Below are 20305 nucleotides of genomic sequence, written 5' to 3' on the forward strand. Positions count from 1 at the left end.
ATCCATATTTAGTTTTGATCTTATAAGAAAGGAGGAATTAGGGACGCCTGGGTGGCTCAGTTGGTTGAGCGGCTAACTTCGGCTCAGGTCATGATCCCAGCATCCTGGGATCGAGTCCCACATCGGGCTCCTTGCTTGGCGGGGAGCCTGCTTCTCCCTCTGCCTCTGCCTGCCACTCTGTCTGTCTGTGCTTGCTCTCGCTTCTCTCTCTATGACAAATAAATAAATAAAATTTTTAAAAAAAAAAAAAAAAGAAAGGAGGAATTATTTTATCATTATCTCCCTTGAAAAGGTTTTTTTTTTTTTTAAGATTTTATTTATTTATTCGAGAGAGAGACAGTGAGAGAGAACATGAGCAAGGAGAAGGTCAGAGAGAGAAGCAGACTCCCCGTGGAGCTGGGAGCCCGATGCGGGACTCGATCCCAGGACTCTGGGATCATGACCTGAGCCGAAGGCAGTCGTCCAACCAACTGAGCCACCCAGGCGTCCCTTGAACAGGTTTTTTATTCAGAAATCAGACTATTGGGTTACATAGTGCCCAAAATGTATTAGTGACATAGTATAAAATGTTAACATGTATGTGTATCTTATTTTTTTAATCACCAACCAATGCTATTAAAGAGCATATTATTTTAGGACAGTGGGCATTTTCTCACTACTTCTCTTCAACCACAGTTGAAATCAGATTCTACAAGGCCAATCAGATTCTGTCAGTGTCTTCAGATTCTCATTTATTTTTCAATTTCAGAAGTTCCTCAATCACCACACACACCAACAGCACAATCTCCAAGAGAGAAAGGTGCCTCCTTTCAAAGTACATCCACTCCTCAACAACCCACACCAGCACACGTCTTCAACTTGAGGACAGATTATTGTCGTTTCTTTCAGATCAACAGGAAATAGGAGGCCCAGAGTAGGGCCTCAGGTCCTGATCCCAGACTCCTGGGATGGAGTCCCACATTGGGCTCCTTGCTCAGCAGGGAGCCTGCTTCTCCCTCTGCTTCTTCCTGCCACTCTATCTGCCTGTGCTCATTCTCTCTGTCAAATAAATAAATAAAATATTTTAAAAAAAGAGAGATACTTTGTTTGCAGTTGTGTCATTTATCACTTCATGTTTCACAACAGGATTATCATGAGTTAGGAAAGTCATTCTTTATGGTTAAAGTAGGATTAACTAATAGGATTGAGAGAATTTTCAAACCATTCAGAAAATAAGATTATTCACGGTTGTTTTTCTACTTATATGAATAATAGGGAATGTTCTCTTACCAAAGATGACCATCAAGTTCACGTCACCTAAATGTGTAAGCACTAGAAACATTGCAGACAGTGTAGCATGGCTTTAGAAAAAGTCATTTTCCATTGAGAAACCATGTTGGCTACTTGTCTTTGAAGAAATACAGTTTTAATGTAGTAAAAAGCAAAGACACTTGATTGCCTTTCAACACGTATTTTTTGAGGACCCATGGGTTGGTCCAAACCCGAGATACCATGAAACTTCATTTATTAGCTGTACAAAGAATTATAACTGGGGAGATGTAGGTGATAGGAGAAGCATCTCACAGATGGTAGAGGTCAAGAAAGGCTGGCATCAGCCAGAGCGGGGCAGTGCAGAGAGAAGAGGGAAGGGAGAGCTCAGAGCCCCAGAGACACATAGAAACTGAGAGCCGGCATGGCCCCAGCTGAGACGCAGGTATCAGGAGCTCCTGCAAAGACATGTTCCAAGCTCCTAGACTTTCACTGGAGTTTTAGAGGCAGCTTGCAGAAGCATTTTTAAAACTGAGATGTAATAAGCAAGTTGAAGAAATCTTTATTCAAATTCAAATGAAAAGGACAAGAAGGTATAAATATGCCTGAAATACAAATACATTTTGACACAGTAAACCAACACATACTTCTCACAAATACCTGACCTTAAGTCTAAAAAGAACCTGGGGTCACCTGGGTAGCTCAGTCAGTTAAGCATCTGCCTTCGGCTCAAGTCATGATCCCAGGGTCCTAGGATAGAGTCCCACATCAGATCGCTTCTCGGCCTTTTGGCTAAGATCAAGTGTAGAGTCCCACATCAGGCTCAGGGGGGAGTCTGCCTCTCCCTCTCCCTCTGCCGCTTGTGCGCACACACTCTCTCCCCTTCTCTGCTCCAATAAATAAATAAAATCTTAAAGAGAGACAGGAAAAGGAATATGAACCAAAGGAACACAGTGTTGTTCTGAGACTTATACCATGTTAAATATGAAAGCCAGCTCCCCACATTGCATATTCTCTCCACCCAAAATGAAGTTGGGAGGGGTCTCCCCTCTAGCACTTCATTCTCTATAGAGAGAGTTTTGTTTTCCATATCTAATAGTGTTTCTCAAAACCAGAATGTCAGCTAAAATGCCCGATCAAACTCCACAGAATACCCAGAGAGACAACCAAATTTGATGTGTCTCTTGACATAATTCAACAGGAAGTATACACTAACACCCCCGAAGTCTACTTGCCAAAAAAAAAAAAAAAAAAGAAAAAGAAAAAATCAAACTTGAATCAGATCGACCTTCTAGTTCTAAACATCAATTTGCAGGAAATACAAGACAAGAGGAGAGCATGTTAAAAAGCAATATGACAAATCTGACAAAATCTAGAATGTGGCAAGTTCTCCAGGACTACAGACCCACCTTCTTTTTTTTCTTTCTTTCTTTCTTTTTTTTTTTTTGTTTATTTATTTGAGAGAGAGAGAGACAGAGTGAGAGAGAAAACGCAAGGAGGGTGGGCAGAGGGAGAAGTAGACTCCCTGCTGAGCAAGGAGCCTAATGTGGAGCTTGATCCCAGGACCCTGAGATCATGACCTGAGCCGAAGGCAGACGCTTAACTGACTGAGCCACCCAGGCGCCCCTACAGACCCACCTTCTTTAATAATTGTGAGGAAAAAAATAAGGGAGGGGAACCTATATAGCTTTAAAAGATTTAACAGATCTGTCAACATAATGCAAAGTGTACATTGGGTTGGATTCTGATGTGAACAAACCATCTACAACAAAAAACTTTGGAGACAATCAGGCAAATTTGAATACTGATGAAATTTTTTTTAAGGTTTTTTTAAATTTATGTATTTGACAGAGATCATAAGTAGGCAGAGAGGCAGAGAGAGAGAGAGGGAAGCAGGCTCCCCGCTGAGCAGAGAGCCAGATGTGGGGCATGATCCCAAGACCCTGAAATCATGACCCAAGCCGAAGGCAGCAGCTTAACCCACTGAGTCACCCAGGCACCCCCTTATGAAATATTTGATGATATTAAAGAATGATAGTGAATTTTGCATAGAAGACATAGAAGTGATATTTTTAAATGATAGGAATCATTATGGCAAAATTATAGTATGCCAGGAATTTTGCATCTGAATGGTCTAAGAGACAGGAGAAATTTTGTGGGAGGGTGGGGGTTATAGAAAGGTTATAGATTAACTAAGACTGGCCACATGCTGATGATTGCTGGAGGAAGGTAAAGGATGCGTGGAAATTTGTTACGCTGTTTGCTTTGCTTCTGTGTATGTTTGAAAATATCAATAACTAAAGGTTTTAGTTTAGGACGCCTGGGTGGTTCAGTCAGTTAAGCATCTGCCTTCAGCTCAGGTCATGATTTCAGGGTCCTGGGATCAAGTCCTGCGTCAGGCACAGAGTCTGCTTCTCCCTCTGCCTCTCCCCACCCACCATGCTCTCACTCTCTCTTGCTCTCTCTCTCAAATAAATAAAATCTTTAAAAAATTGTTTTAATTTTTTTTAAAAGAAAGATTTTTGTTAAATGAATATCTAACAGCATTAAAAATAACAAAATTTCCTCCAGAAGAGATTTTTGACATAGGCATCAATAATTTATACATGCTTTCTAATTTATACAAAAAATGATCAAAGTGTTGTTACGCTAACAGTATGTGAAGAGTTTTGAAAAAGCAATACTAAAAATGACCAAAATACCAAAAAAATTAATAAGAGAATCAACATAATTTATAAGCAATTCAAAATAAAAATATAAATGTGTCTTAAACATTAAAAATTTTTCAACTCCGGGGCGCCTGGGTGGCTGAGTGGGTTAAAGCCTCTGCCTTTGGCTCAGGTCGTGATCCCAGGATCCTGGGATCGAGACCCGCATCGGGCTCTCTGCTCCGCGGAGAGCCTGCTTCCCCCTTTCTCTCTCTGCCTGCCTCTCTGCCTACTTGTGATCTCTCTCTGTCAAATAAATAAATAAATAAATCTTTAAAAAATTTTATTTCAACTCCTCTTCATAGTAAGAAAAACGTAAAGTTAAAAATAAATACTATTTTTCACCTATCAGCTTGACAAAGATCAAAAATTGGCATATTGGCAAGACAATGGGGGAAAAGCATTCATATATTTCTGGTGGGAACTGCCCTCCAGATTTATGGAAGGCAACTTGGCAGAGTCAGTCTCACAAATACACCTACGTGTTAATATACCACCCTACTTCTAGGAATTCATCTTATAGATAAGCTGACACACACAGGCTAAGTTGCTTTTGTACAAGATTATTCACTGCAACATTTTTTGAAATAGTAAATGATTAGAAACAACTTCAATCTTTATAGAAGGTCACTGGTAAAATAAAGTCTAATCCATCCATAAAATGAAAATCACTGAATAATGGTAAAGCTTTTATGTCTGATTAGGAAACTATCTTCAAGATACACTGTAACTGGGGGCACCTGGGTGGCTCAGTGGGTTAAGCCTCTGCTTTCAGTTCAGGTCATGATCTCAGGGTCCTGGGACTGAGCCCTGCATGGGGCTCTCTGCTCAGCGGGGAGCTTGCTTCCCCCTCTCTCTCTGCCTGCCTCTCTGCCTACTTGTGATCTCTCTCTCTGCCAAATAAATAAATAAAATATTTTTTTAAAAAAGATACGCTGTAACTGGAAAACATTAGGTACATAATAATATGTGTGTGTATTACCATATGTGTTATAAGAGGGAAAAAACATTTATGTATGAATTTCTTCTTAATGTCTAAAATATCTTAGGAAATGATTACTTCAGCTGCCCTGGAAAGGGGACCTAGAGGTTCCTGGGAAGGCCATCAGAGGACGGGCACACAGATTCACTATATAACTTTTTGTATCTTTTGAGTTTTGAATTAATTAACATGTTAACTATTGAATAAATTAAAATATAACAAACTTCAGAGATGTTTAATTGACTAATCCGTAGGAGCCTTAGGACAGGGTGCAGTCAATATAGGCATTCACAGTACATCCTTTAAAGGGGAGGGTTTTCCCAATACTAGGATAGGACTTACAGAGGAAAAGGCCATCACATGACTATAGGGTTCAGGATCCATGTAAAGAGATTCCCAGGTTCAAAAAAATCCACTTCTCTATCCCGTGTGGCACTGCAAGGAGGCCCCCTCCCCCAACAGGCAAATAGGTCTTTGCTCTTTAAAGACCAAATGATCAGTTTCTCTGTAAACGTACCCCACACCCTACACCCCACCTAGAGCCCATGTAATAGGAGAGAAAATAATGAAACAGGAGAGAAAATAATGAAATCCAAGGGGAAAACAAAACACTAAAATAAACTGATACAGACTAAAGAAAAAATTATGGCAAAAATGTCTGCTATGAATTTCCAGCTCTAGTTTCTCCTCCAACAGGAAAGGCAAAGAAGGGCCTTGGGCAGGAGGGGCGGGAAAGCGGGAGACCATCAGCAGAGCGGATCCAGTCCGACACTGAGCCACAAAACGCTGGTGGTTGGTGACCTGGCAGGGCCTCCCTTTCCCATGGCCAGTCTGGCTACAGCTGGAACTCCTTTCAGAATCTTTGGTACCTAAACCTTTATAGCACAGGGAAAAGGTGTCCCTCCCAGTGGTATGACGTGTGATTGGCACCTGCTGCTCTCAGTGTGCTGGTCTTGGGCTGTTTTTTTGTCGGTGAGAGACACAGATCCCCAGTGTGGCTTCTCAGATGCTGCACGGGTCCAGCTCTCTGACAGTAACAAAGATGGGCCACCAATGGATCAGCAGCCACTTCCAATCATTTCCCTGCCATTTTACAATGTGTGGGAATTCATTTACCTCTCCTTTCACAGCCTTTTTCCACCTATAAAATGGGGTCACTTTTTTTTTTTTTATAGGAGGTGGGGAAGGTAGGGATTTGCAGAAATTAGTATTTTCAGTAATCTGCTCAAGTGTACTTCTATAAACAGGTGACTATTATTGTCTTTTAATGAATACTCTTTGTCTCTTTGCTGTGACACCCACCAGTAAGCCTCTAAGGCCTCAGTCAAGAGAAAGTATACACTCCATGGTTTACCTTGTTATCAAGACCAACTAATAGCAAAGCTATGCGTATATGCCATCCCATGCGGAGACTCCAGACTTGTTTTGTTGCTGGGGTAGTCCCGTATCTGCAAAGGTGTCTGCCTGTGTGGTAACTCAGAGGAGAGATCCCTACATACGCCTCTGAGTAAGTAATGGATTCTTTGTTTTGGGTCTGGCAAGTGGGGAAGGCAGCCCAAAGCTTGTAGCTAAAGAATACCAGGAATTTAGAGGCACCTGGATGGCTCAGTCAGTTAAACATCCAACTCTTGATTTCTGCTGAGAGTCGTGAGATCAAGCCCCAAGCGGGGCTCCAAGTCTGCTTAAGATTCTCTCTCTCCCTCTGCTTTTCCCCCTGCCTCTCTCTCTCTCTCTCAAAAAAAAAAAAAAGTCCTTGAAGGAAAGGAAAATCCCAGTGTTTTGGAGAAAGATGGGAAGAGAGGACATATGACATCTTTTTTTTTTTTTTAAGATTTTATTTATTTATTTGACAGAGAGAAATCACAAGTAGACAGAGAGGCAGGCAGAGAGAGAGAGAGGGAAGCAGGCTCCCTGCTGAGCAGAGAGCCGGATGCGGGACTTGATCCCAGGACCCTGAGATCATGACCTGAGCCAAAGGCAGCAGCTTAACCCACTGAGCCACCCAGGTGCCCCAGGACATACTACATCTTAAAAACAAACAGAGGAAGCTGGTAAACCCAGGCAGGCACTGAAAGCTCAGATGCATCTTACAAAACAGGGACAGGGTCCCTTGAAGGGGGCTTCCCTCAAAACCACCCCACCCTTTCCTCCCTCTCCCCTACCCCCAACAGGAGAGTCAGGCCCTTCTTGGTTAGCTTTTTTGCAGATGACAGTGTGTGAAGCATCTGCCTTCAGCGCAGGTCATGATCCCAGAGTTCTGGGATTGAGCCCAACATGAGGCTCCCTGCTCAGGAGGAGTCTGCTTCTCCCTTGCCCTCTGGCCCTTCCCCTGCTACTGCCTCCGCTCATGCTCTCTCTTGCTCACTGTCTCTCAAATAAATAAATAAAATCTTAAAAAAAAAAAAAGCCAAATATAAAAATAAACTGCCCACTGCAAACTTGTGATCATATGAAGAAGCTAATGATGGCTCCACACACACAAATTAAAAGAAGAAAGTACTACGATGAAAGTGTTGTAGAATTTTAAAATATTATTAATGTCTTTAATGTTATATTGTCCCTTCACTTACAAGGCAAAAAGCTATCTGGCAACTTCACAGTCATGCGAAGCCATTTTACTAGGCCGTTAGCATTACTAAGCACAATTTTAAATACTTTGGTCCTAGCAGAACTACTCTCCCATTATAATTACCTAGACCAATAACCCTCTTAAAATGAGGTTTATAAGCCTCCTTTTTTTTTTTTTTTTTTTTTTTTTAAAGATTTTATTTATTTATTTGACAGAGAGAAATCACAAGTACACTGAGAGGCAGGCAGAGAGAGAGAGGAAGGGAAGCAGGCTCCCTGCTGAGCAGAGAGCCCGACGCGGGACTCGATCCCAGGACCCTGAGATCATGACCTGAGCCGAAGGCAGCGGCTTAACCCACTGAGCCACCCAGGCGCCCTATAAGCCTCCTTTTAAAGGGTAATAACATGTTGCCTTTTTTTGGATGAGACTTTCATCCTGCTGGAGGCTGTAGTCCATCCCCAAAGAAATCCAGGCTATCCTCACCTCACACCCTGCAAAATAGGCGTGGACTTTTAATGACTTCTGTAAGATCCAGCAAGGGAGCACCCCACCCTGCCACGGTGCCGCCCCACAGTGGTGCACCTGCACCAAGGGAGTCGGATTTGGGACTCCAGACCTCCTGTTCCCTTGGACGCAGAGATAGTGGCGGGGTGGGAAGGAACATGCTGGAAGAGGCCTGGAGGGGAAAACACACGGGCCTCATTTTCGCTCTTCCCCTCTTCCTCTCATGTTTCCACAGTAAAGCAGGTCTACCATCTCTTTGTAGGTGATGCCACTCCTTACAAAACCCCATTTACAGTCCTGTTAATAACTTGTGGTTACTTTCTATTTGGGGCAGAAGTCAACAAGACAAAAATTAATACATTACATATTCGTCTGGGAGGCTCATGTGAAATGCATCGGGTTAGGAAGGATAGGAGAGAGAGGGGAGGCCTCTTGACTCTACTTACACCCTTCGCCTTGCCTCGGTTCTTCCTCCTTCAACCATCAGCTCCTGGACACCATCACTCCTGTTACCTCAGATCGCAGTGGTCCTTCATGGATGTCAAGGGCACAGAGTCTAAGGGTTTTTATTTAGGGCTGTGAGAACATTGGTTTCCATTGTGAAAATGTTGCCAACTAACTCACTCTCCAGAAGGTCAAAGCACACATCCACTGTCGAAAGCCTTCCCCGTGAATGAAGTGAAAGGAATTCTATTTATCGTAACTTCATGGTAAAACAAGTGTTTGCTCAGAAGCAGCTTGCCTTGCCCAGACACGCGTCTTATTCTGATCCAGTTGGGCTGCCCTCCGTGCGGCTTCTCAGAAGAGGTGGCTCCTCTTTGATGCCTTCCCAGAACTTCGGCACCTTGCAGAAATCGAGGCTGATCAGTGAATTCTGGGCAACAAACAATCATGCATCTAGGTTTTATGCTGCAGACCCATGCTATCCAAAATGGTAGCCACAAGCCACAGGTAGCTATTTATATGACTATTTAAATTTTAACTTATCATGTAACTACTTAATTTTCATCAGATTGAAAATTTGGTTTCTCTGTTCCATTAGCCACATTTCAAGTGCCTACATCAAATGGGGCCGTGGCTCCTCTCCTGGTCCAAGCAGATACAGAACATTTCCATCATCACTGGCTGGTCTTCATTTCCTTAATAGAAATGAGATTTCTATTGTCAGCCACAGAAGGAAGCCTCTTCGCCTTCTTCTCATCTCATCATCTGCATCCCCCATGAGACTGGGAGATTCTTTGAAAGCCGGGGTGGGGTTTTGTCACCGGGACCTACCCGGGCTCCTAGTCCCAGACTCTACAGGGAAGGCACTCACCAATGTTTGTTTGTTTGTTTGTTTAGATAGGGACAATCCCTTCTCTTGGTTCCCACAGCAGGCACCTACCTTAGTCACAACATTTCAACACCCTTTCTCCCAAGAAAGTTTTTATTGAGTTTCATTGCTTTTACAGTAATACAGAAACGGGGTGACTGGGTGGCTCAGTTGGCTAAGCATCTGACTCTTGATCTCAGCTCAGGTCTTGATCTTACGTTCATGAGTTCAAGCCCTATGTTGAGCTTAATAACTAAAATTCTCAAAATTTAAATAAATAAATAAAGGCTTAGTAAATAAATAAATAAAATAAAAGTAATACAAAAGATAATAAAATCAACACATAATTGTCCCACCTATAGACAACCACTCTTAACATTTTGGGATATTTTCATTCATTTATTTAACAAATAGATATTTTTGTTGTTTACTGAGGTACAATTTGCATATAGTAAAATTCACCACTTTTATATATGTGTATGATGTGTGATGAATGTAATCGCTACCACATTCTCCTGAACATTTCTAACAGCCTCAAAATCCCCTCCTGCCCCTTTGTGATTAGACCCGTCTCCTTAACCCCTCCTCTGGCAATCAAATCTGATTTCTTATCCAGTAGTTTTGGCTTTTCGTGAATGTCATACAAATGGAGTTGTACAGTAAGTGGCTTTTTAAGACATACTTCTTTAGCATTTAGCATAATGCTTTTGAGATTCGTCTGTGTTGTTGCATGTAAATATCTGTTTGTTTATTATTGCTGAATAATTTTTTCTCTTTAAAGGGAGAGAGCACAGGGGTTGGGGAGGGGCAGAGAGAGAGGGAGAGAGACAATCTTAAGCAAGCTCCATGCTCAGTGTGGAACCCAACATGGAGCTCAATCTCATGATCCTGAGATCATGACCTGAGCTGAAATCAAGAATCAGATGTTTAACCGACTGAGCCACCCAGGAGCCCCTTGCTGAGTTAATATCTTACTGTATGGCTATGCCCAATTCATATATACATTTTTGTGTACATGTGTTTTCATTTCTCTTGGGAAAATTCCTAGAAATTGGATTGTTAGTCATACAGTAAGCATGTGATTAATGTTATAAGAAATTTGATAAGAAACTGTCATACCAGCTTCCAAAATGGCTTTACCAGTTTGCATTCTCACCAGCCACAGATGAGAGTTTCAGTTGCTCCACATCTTCATTAGGATGCTGTGTTTTCCTTTTTTTTTTTTTTTTTTTGGTTAAGCCATTCTAATACATATGTAGTATATTTCATTGTGGTTTTGATTTGCATTTTCCTAATGATGAATGATGTTGAACATCTTTTTATGCACTTGCTGTCCATATCTCTACTATGTGAAGTTTTTGTTTTATAATATTTTGCCCATTTTTAAAGATTGGGTCATTTGTTTTCTTATTACTGAGTTGTTTTTTTATGTATTCTAGATGCCAGTACTTATAGGAATGTGTTCTACACATTTTTTTCTCTTCCCCTCAGCTTGTGGCTGGTCTTCATTTCCTTAACAATACTTTCTGAAGAGCAGAAGGTTGTTTTTTTTTCCCCCCTTTTTGAAGAGCAGAAGTTTTTAATTGTATTGAAGAACAAAGAAATATGTCTTAGTAACTGCCATACACCCAACTTTGATCAGCACGGGAGATACAATAAAGCTGAAATTTGGACTTTTTCTTTTTAGCAAAATTGGCATCCATTGGCTTCTAGCCTATTTTTTCACTATCTGATCATGAAAGTTTTCACATCATTAAATATTATCTGAGAATATGATACGCTATGTGTACATAGTATTCTCATGGCTATATCTTAACTATCCCTCTCTAATTTGGGATGTTGTATTGATACCAGTCAATCTAAAAAAATAACAAAACGAAAGAGGAATGCATGATTGACATCCTTGTAGGGAAGTCTCTGCACACAACCCCGCTTCCTTTCTTAGCGTGAATGCTTACGGTTGCAAAGGCTGGGGCAAAGACATTGTCTTTGTTTTCTAGTTGTCTCTTCAGCAAGCCTACAGATGTCTTGAAACAAAAATCTTGACCTCCTTGTCGTTTCTGTCCCATTGTAGGTGCACCATATATACTTGATGGAGGGATAGTTAGAAAGAAAAAGGATTGCCCTTCATCCTCTCCCCTTCCTCTGGCAAAAGAAAATGGGAGTTTCCCTCAGCTGTCTACCTTGCTTTCTGAGATAAAGGGACCAAGAAGAAAGTTTTCTTTGAAGAGAAAGCTTGCCAAGGAGATGTGGGTTCCCACAAAGCTCGGTGACAAGCCCTGTTGCTGCTCAGCAATGCCCTTAAGGGGCCCCGCCCCCTGCCCATATAAAGCCAGGCTGCACCGGGGCGGCAGCAGCTGGCACGCAGCCTCCAGCCTCCGGAGCACCGTCCTGGCCTGGCACTGGCACTGGCACAAGCTATGGCAAATGAAGGGCAAGTCCTGCTCTCCCCGCTGAAAGGGGGGCATCCTCCTGCAGGTAGGCTACCCACCTGCCCTCTGCCGTCCTGCAGAGCGCACCGGTCTCCCTGCTGCTCCTCTTTCCATCAGTGCCTGCAACAGGGGCTCCCCAACAGAGCCGAGGTTCTCAGCGTTCCCTTGTCACATTAACGTCACACGACCTCATTGCCTCCTACATCTTGGAACTCTCCGAGCTTATGTATACACCACCTGAGGATTGGTCAAGCCCCAGTTGAATTAAAACCTCATTAGAAATGAAGGGATATGGGATTCAGAGCTTGTGAAAGGGGAGAGCTAAGGTTGGACCTTCCCTCCTGGGCCGTAGGTAAGCAGCGAGGCATCCACAGGAAGGCAATTTACTGCCATGGCAACCTTCTTCTCAAGAGGAGCCAGCTCTAAGTCTCAGTCGCCCCAGGATGACTGGGCATCCTCTGACTTCAGACCCAGGGAAACCAGCTTCCACACAGAGGACAGCAACTTTATTTTTCTCTCTCTTCTCAGGCTTTGGGGTTTGGCAGTGTTATCCAGAATGTAGTTTGCTTTGTCATCAAGCTGAGGAGCACTTTTTAATACAGACCCAAGCACTGGAGGGGGGCTGACTAGGGAAAGCAGCAATCAAAGTATTTGGCAAAGTAGCCATAGTTTTCTCTCTTTATTTTTCTTTTTCTTAACGTAGACTCTCTGTAATATGAAAGTTAGCTTTATTGTACTTACTGTTCATATAGCTTGACTGAGGTGAGCAGGTCTATTTTTAGCTAGCTTCGTGTTCTTTCAACTGTCTTCCTTCTTTTTTTCCTTAAGAAACATCTCAAAATCTTGACCACTTTGTTCTTGCCTTTCTCCATTGACAAAATTTATTGCCATAATGCTTTGGCACCTCTAAGCCAAGGTTTTTTCAGTTATCTTTGCTGTAGGGGATGCTGGCAGGAATCACCTTCAGAAAGCTTTGAAAAGGGACACAGAGGTTCGATAGCTTTGTGGTGGACTGCTCACCTGAAAGAGTCTGAATTTTACTACTAATTCTGAGCTTTAAGTTCTAGGCACTGTGCCCCAGTTTCCTGTGGCAGACTCCTGACCTTTTATACTTGCAATTGGATTTGGCAATAGTTAACATTATCTGTATTTAAAGTTAATGATGCTGGGGCGCCTGGGTGGCTCCGTCAGTTGAGCGTCACACTCTTGATTTCGGCTCAGGTCATGATTTCAGGGTTGTGAGATCAAGCCCCATATCAGGATCGGAACTGGGTGTGGAGCCTGCTTGGGCTGCTCTCTCCCTCTGCCCATGTCTCTTAAAATAAATAAACAAAACAAAATAAACAAAATAGAATTGATGCTAACTAATGGCCAGGAACTATATATGCAAATTATTAGAAGAAACATTCATTGCAGAAAGGAAAAAAAAAAAAGAACACATTCTTTTCCCACTTCTTCCACCCCCATCCTTCATGAAATGGAGAAGCTAAAACCTGATTCACTAAATTACATTTATGCACAAAGAACACGAGATAAACTTAACCAAATGAAAGTTTGAATGAAACCACCAGGAACTTTCTGTCCCACCGCTAATGATTGCTAATTACTCTGTGTACATAGCACACCATGACTCCATCAAGCATGTCACAATGCCCCTGGCATGACAATTAATTATTATGAACTGTGACACTACAGATAAGAGGTTTGGGGTAATTAGGATGGAGATGAAGGCAGACTTTTGCCTCCCCACGGAGAGCAAGTGAACAAAGAAACCTCATCCTTCAGCTTGTCTTGCTACATATTTTAAGTCTGAACCAGTTTGCTGTGGTGCAAAATGTTATTGATGGAACAATAATTCATTGCCAAAACGCCACTAAATCTTCACCTTATTTTTATAAGCAAAATAGAAATCCCTGAAGTGGGCAGCAGGTGCGATGTGGCAGGAAGGGACTGACACCACCTTTGGAACTGGGCAGAGTCTCGGCTTATCCTCTGCCTTCATTCCATTACCCTTGGCCGCAGAATCCTCATCTTTTTCTTTCTTTTTTTTTTTTTTTAAGATTTTATTTATTTATTTGACAGAAATCACAAGTAGGCAGAAAGGCAGGCAGAGAGACAGGGGTAGGTGGGCTCCTGCTGAGCAGAGAGCCTGATGCGGGGCTCGAACCCAGGACCCTGGGATCATGACCTGAGCCAAAGGCAGAGGCTTTAACACACTGAGCCACCCAGGCGCCCCAGAATCCTCCTCTTTAAAGCAGCAGCTAATAAACAGCATCGATACTATTAGACTGTTATGATAATTAAAGGAGAAAACCCATGTAAAGCAGCTGATACGTGAATGTTAGTCTCCTTAAAATGCAGGCCCTAGTGAAACACACCTCTGGCAGAAGGAATGATCTTCCCGGTCGCTCGCAAGGGCTTCTGATGCTCACGGCTGCACAAGGCACAACCGCGGCAGTCAGAACAGAAGGGAACTGAAGGAAAGGGACAAGATAAATGTGCTTGCCTCCTCATAGTTGAAAATGAAACCTCTCAGAAATCAACCAGCTGTCACTCTTTCCCACCTCCGTGTGGAGTGCTTAGTCACGTTTCTTTTTTGTATATTAATATAATAAACATCTCACTTTGGTTAGCCCTGGTTATCGGTTTGTGCTGGGAAACAAGACTACATTAAGCTTGAGGTGGTCTAGGTGCTTTTCAGCTTAGCTTTGGATTTGCTGCTTTTTTGTTTTGCCTTGCTCTCAGTTTTAGAGGAAACCCATCACGTGAATGGCCAAAAATCTGTGAGCGGAAGGTGATAGAAGGAAGCGAAGTACACAAGGAACTAGAAAGAGCAGGAGTTCCGAGGCTTTCTGTATTTCTTGCACTTTGTAACTGGGTTTAAGTCAAATGAATCAGAGCCTTCAGAGGGCTCACTTTGAAACCCCCAGAGAGAATCAGTTTTCTGGCTCACTAATGAGAGAGGGAAGTTTGGAGACAGGCGCAAGTGTGAATCTTATACAGAAAATGAGGGGGGAACCATAGCTACAAAAGGGCCCGGGTCATTTAAAATAGAATAAACACCACAGGCTTCCTTTTCTCAACTCCCGTCCGCTCAAGTCAATGCATGGGGGTTGATCTGTGAGGCTGGAGGAGAGGTGGTGAGATGCAGTCCCCCAGACATCACGGGGACAGGGGTTTGGATGACTGTAAGACCAGCTGCTTCCCTAGACACGGCCGCAGCCCTGCAGACCGGCAATGCACTGTCCTTGTTTCACAGAGGAGCAAACTAAAGGTCAGCAAGGTCGAGGGACTAGCCCGAAGCCATGCAGCTAGTTCGGGCAGTGGGGCTGAGATCTGAAAATAAAGGGGAGCCCCATGCTCCCCTGCTCTAGAGCCCTCTCTCTTTACTTCACCAACTTTTCCTGACTTTCCTTTTGGGTCTCGATTGACATCTTAAAATGGGCTGACAAACTGACTCTAAATGCAAAGTGAATGTTTTATGCACATCTCAACTTTTAGTTAAAATCTTCAAATATAACAGCTTAGTCACAAGGCAGCGTGTGCACAAACCTTTGTGTTATTCGGCCTTTTCCCGTCCATTTTCCACTGATTCGTGAAAGAGAAAAGCTTCTTTTGCGGACAGATGTGTCTTTCTTTATCTTGACTATCCTCTACCAGAAATGTTGTCTGGAAGATCTTAACTGGAAGATTATCATATAGCATCCTAAACTCAAGTGCCTATTTTTGCAAAGTTATAAACTACAAAAGCAACTAGAAGAGTATAATGCTCGCTCAGCAAAGGTTCATTTTCCCCCACATAAATTTAGATTTTCTAATGAAATTATCCAGAAGGGCATCTCTCTCTTTTACATTTTTTAAAGCTCTAGTTCATTTTGCATAAAGTCTTATCTTATGTATTTGTACTCAACTATTAAAATGTTAAAATCAGTTCATATTTTACCTTGCCCAATTCTGATTGGTCCTTCTATAGAAGTTCAAAAGGCATTATAGTCCCAAACATGGAATTGTGTAAATTACTACAGCTTTAAGTAAGCTAAGTTAGATACAGTGAAACTTCGAAGAGTTCTCATGAGTTAGACCTACCCGATCTATCGAACATGGGCAGTATCTGATTGTGTTGGATTGTAAATATTTATTTACAGTGGTTTATCTCAGTTCTGGGAGACCAGTGTGACTAGTGTTCCCAGCAGAGCTTTGATGATGACCCTCCCATAAACCGGTTCCATCTGGTTCAGTCACCCCAAGTAGTGTGAGGAGCCTTAATCTATATCTTAGTATGTCCATATAGAGTATGGGGATATTATTTTCTGTGTCTTTCTGCTGTATGTGGCTGACCAAGCAAATTACCTACCAGAACAAGTTTGATACAAGAACTGTGCTCTGGAAATCCAAGGTGTGTGTGGTTTACTTATGTCTCCTAAATCACTGAGTTAGAGCATACAGCCCCATCAGAGAGAGGATTCAAAGTCTCCTGGATGAAAGTAGAAATCTTCTGGGAGGATTTTTAATTTCCCCTCAAATCTCTCTGTCTTATTATTCTTAAGAATACATTCTTCAATTTCTTCTGGCATTTACTTCTCTGTTAAGTGCCTTATATTCTTTCCAAAGGGAGGAAAGTGATTTTATTTTTGAGACAAAGACTTAATGATAAAGATCACCTACTTCAACTTCCATCAGATTTCCCCACGTCCTCTTAAGATGTTCATGGCAGGGGCACTTCTTGAACACACTGAGAGCCAAGGGACTTACTGTTCTACTAGGCACCTACTTCCCCTTGAATAATACAAACTAGCCAGACCAGTAGCCAGTATCATTCTGGAACATTTATCCTTTGGTCTTCAGTCTCTCCTCTGAAACAACATCAAGTAAATATAAATAATAACAATTACCATAAACCAGGTGCTCCTGTCACCTCTATTGTCTAGAGTAACCTGAACAATTATTCTTATTGAAGGATGCAGAAACTGAGTCTTAGGGGGATTTAAGTGTCTTGCTCAAGGTCCCAGAGCTCAGTAGGGGTAGAACTATCTGACCCTACATGAAATTTCCTCACCAGCATGGGTGCCTGGGTGGCTCAGTTGGTTAAGCATTTGACTCCTTTTTTTTTTTTTTTAAGATTTTATTTATTTATTTGACACAGATCACAAGTAGGCAGAGAGACAGGCAGAGAGAGAGAGAGAGAGAGAGATGTGGGGAAGCAGGCTCACTGCTGAACAGAGAGCCCGATGTGGGGCTTGATCCCAGGACCCTGGGGGTCATGACCTGAGCCAAAGGCAGAGGCTTTAACCCACTGAGCCACCCAAGCGCCCTTGCATTTGACTCTTGATCGCAGTTCAGGTCTTAATATCAGGGTCTTGATCTCAGGGTGGTGAGTTTGAACCCTATGTTGGGCCCCACACCTGGAATCTACTTTAAAAAAAAAAAAATTCCTCACCAGAAAACCATTCCTCCTCCACATGATAGCCCCTCAGATGTTTGGAGATGCCACCTACATTCTCTTGAGTCTATCTTCTTCAGAAGTGACGTTTCCATACTTTCTAGTTCCTCCTGTGATGTGGCTCCCTTCCTCACACTGGCCCATCTCCTCTTGATTTGTCTAGGTTGTCAAGATTTTTGCAAATCAGTAGCACAGAACTCAACATTCCAAAGGGCATCTCATTTTTAACTATTGCTTATTTTAACTATTAACAAGTTTGCTTCTATAGTTGGTGATAATAATCAGTCTAGGTAAAATAAATACCTAGCCTGGGTGGCTCAGTGGGGTAAGCCTCTGCCTTCGGCTCAGGTCATGATCCCAGGGTCCTGGGATGGAGCCCCGCATCGGGCTCTCTGCTCAGCAGCGAGCCTGCTTCCTCCTCTCTCTCTGCCTGTCTCTCTGCCTACTTGTGATCTCTGTCTGTCAAATAAATAAACAAAATCTTTAAAAAAAAAAAAAAAGAATAAATACATAGAAACAACAGCATCAGGGAAAACACAAGGAATGTTAATAAGAAAATTACAGCACTCCATATTTCAAAAGCACTTGTCACAGGGAGAAAGAAAAACACAGTTGGGAGGGGTACTGAAGGCCCAACCTCTAGACCTCCTGTTTGGCTCCTCTCAGCACAAGAGTCAGGGGTTGTGAACACCAGCCCCTTCACACAGAGGCACTCCCTCCTCCGTCTTCCTGGGAAAGCCATCCCTTGGTTTATTTCACATCTACATTCCGTGGCTGTTCAGAAGATGTTTTCTCATCATTTGATTTCTGTTGCTGATTACTCTGCATGCCTTTTTCTCATATAATATGTGTCTCTTTCTGGGTATGCATGAATTTAAAGCAGACCATGTGTAAAAATAGCATTCTTTTCCTAGACTGACTCTAATACTGCAAAATTCTCATGAGAAGCTTTTATAGTCAATGAAAAAACAACATGGTGATTCAAAATGACCAAGTGGAGTTTATTCCATGAATGCAAGAATGGTTTGATAGTAAGACAACCATTAATCTATCTTTATAGATTAATATCTGTTAATATAAGTAACCACATGAAGGATAAAAATCATGGATCATATGCATGAATGCTAAAAAGGCATTTGTAATTTTCAAGCCCAACAAAATAGTAATAGAAGAACATTTCCCTAATTTGAAAAAATATATATATATTACATATACATATATATTTTTGTGTATATGTGTGTGTATCCACCTAAGTACACATCATATGTAATGAAAAAATTAAAAACAATCCCTTAAAACTTATTATAAAATGAAGCTGTCAACCATCATGACTATTTAACATTATTCTACAGGAGGTAGTACTATAATTCTTTACAGGTTATATAATGTTTTTTACCTGAAAAACCCAAGGGAATCAGCAACCAAAAAAAACCATTATAAACAGTAAGAACTCAATAAGGTCTGGGTATAAAGTCAGAGATATAAGAACAACAATCTGTCAGAGTTATAATTGAAGAATTGACCCCATTTACAATAGCAACAACCAAGGTAAAATGCTTAAGGAATAAACTTGACAATACATGTGTAAGATCTATGCAAACCAGTTACTGAGGGACCCCAAAGAAGATGTGAACAATGGAAATGCATACCATGTTCTTGAATAGAGAGTCTCCAGAAATATAAACATATGAATTTTCCCTTTAAAAAAAATCTTTAAATTTAAAGCAAGACCATTAAAAAAAATGGACAAAAAAATTGAACAGCTCATAAAGAGAAAATAGAAATGGCTTCTAAAACACAGAAATAAGCTCAACCTTTAGTAAAATAGAAGAAATGCAAATTAAAACACGTTATCTTTCTTTTTTAACTTCCTGCTCATCAAAACCAAATATTTCCCAGCTCCCATTGTTGTTAAAGTAGGAGGAAAAAAAATCACTGTCATCTTCGTTCCTGAGGCTGTAACTGGTACAGCCTCTGGGAAAGGCGATTTGGCAAGTTGTAACAAAATTTTAAATGCACATACCCTTCAGAACTAACAAGATCACTTGTAGGAATTTCTCCCACGGGTATACTTGCACTTGTGCAAAATTATGCGTATAAAAGGATATTTGTTGCAGCATTGTTTGTGACATCAATGAATTAGAAACATCTGAAATGTCTAACATTTGGGAATTGGTTAAGTAAATACAGGATGTTCACATAATGAAAATTTAAAGCAGATGTTAAAAAGAACGACACATTTCTCTATATATAGATAGATAGGGAATTTACTCCAGAATGTATGATTGAATGAAAAATATAAATAAACAAGATGTAGAACAAGGTGTATCTTATGCTGCCATTTAAACAAGAGTAATATGTGCAGTATCTGGGGATGAACATAGGACTTGTCTACCATTCGCAGTAGCTAGGAGATGAATTAGGGGCTGGAAATAATGGTGGGAGGGAGACTGCAGACTCTTTTACACTTTTTGAATTATGGGCCTTATGCATATTTCACAAAATCAGCAATATATATAATAATTTTTAAAGAACAGTGATAAAGTCAAATTTCTAAGTGCATTGAGAAATAGAATAGGTTTTCCTTACTTTTCATTTTATTGGACCGAGCTTTGGAATTTGTCAGTTTGACATTTCCATAAAAAGAATTAACAGGTTCAAACAAATCAATGTCCATTTAGCTTTTTCGCATTTGAGCTTGTCAGATTTTAGATGTGCAAATTTCCTGGGAACAGAAAGAAGTATTTGCTTTGACTTGCAATCTGAAATGGGTTGTTCCTTTTCAAAAGTTGATTTCATCTGACATTGTTAAACACTTGAATTGCTGTTAGGTCATCTGTAGCCTAATTAACACTAATTGATCTCCTGAATGGCAGGATTTTTAATGTAGTTTAATTACTCATTAGAACATCTGAGCTTGGCCAATGTCCGGAGGTTTGGGGTCTGGGATGGAAGGTGGGGTTCCGGTGGGATCAGAGGCATCTCTCTTGAATTAAATGGCTGTTACCATCACATGCCCTGACTTTTGGCTCATCCCTCAGAATCTGTGCTTTTGAATGCTTTAGGAAATGACAGATGCTGGCGAGGATGCGGAGAAAGGGGAACCCTCC

General features: G+C 41.5%; 1 protein-coding gene across 1 annotated transcript in view; it reads left to right on the forward strand.

Moving 5' to 3' along the window:
* The first annotated feature begins 1672 nt into the window (after positions 1-1672).
* DAPL1 (death associated protein like 1) overlaps positions 1673-20305 on the forward strand; it is a 34136-nt gene continuing 15503 nt past the window's right edge. The window contains exons 1-2 of the mRNA XM_059395487.1: positions 1673-1693; positions 11660-11801. Of these exons, the coding sequence (XP_059251470.1) occupies positions 1673-1693; positions 11660-11801 (163 nt within the window). The remainder of the gene's footprint in view (positions 1694-11659; positions 11802-20305) is intronic.

This window comes from Mustela nigripes, chromosome 3 (genome assembly GCF_022355385.1).
Source record: "Mustela nigripes isolate SB6536 chromosome 3, MUSNIG.SB6536, whole genome shotgun sequence".
Taxonomy (NCBI): Eukaryota; Metazoa; Chordata; class Mammalia; order Carnivora; family Mustelidae; genus Mustela; species Mustela nigripes.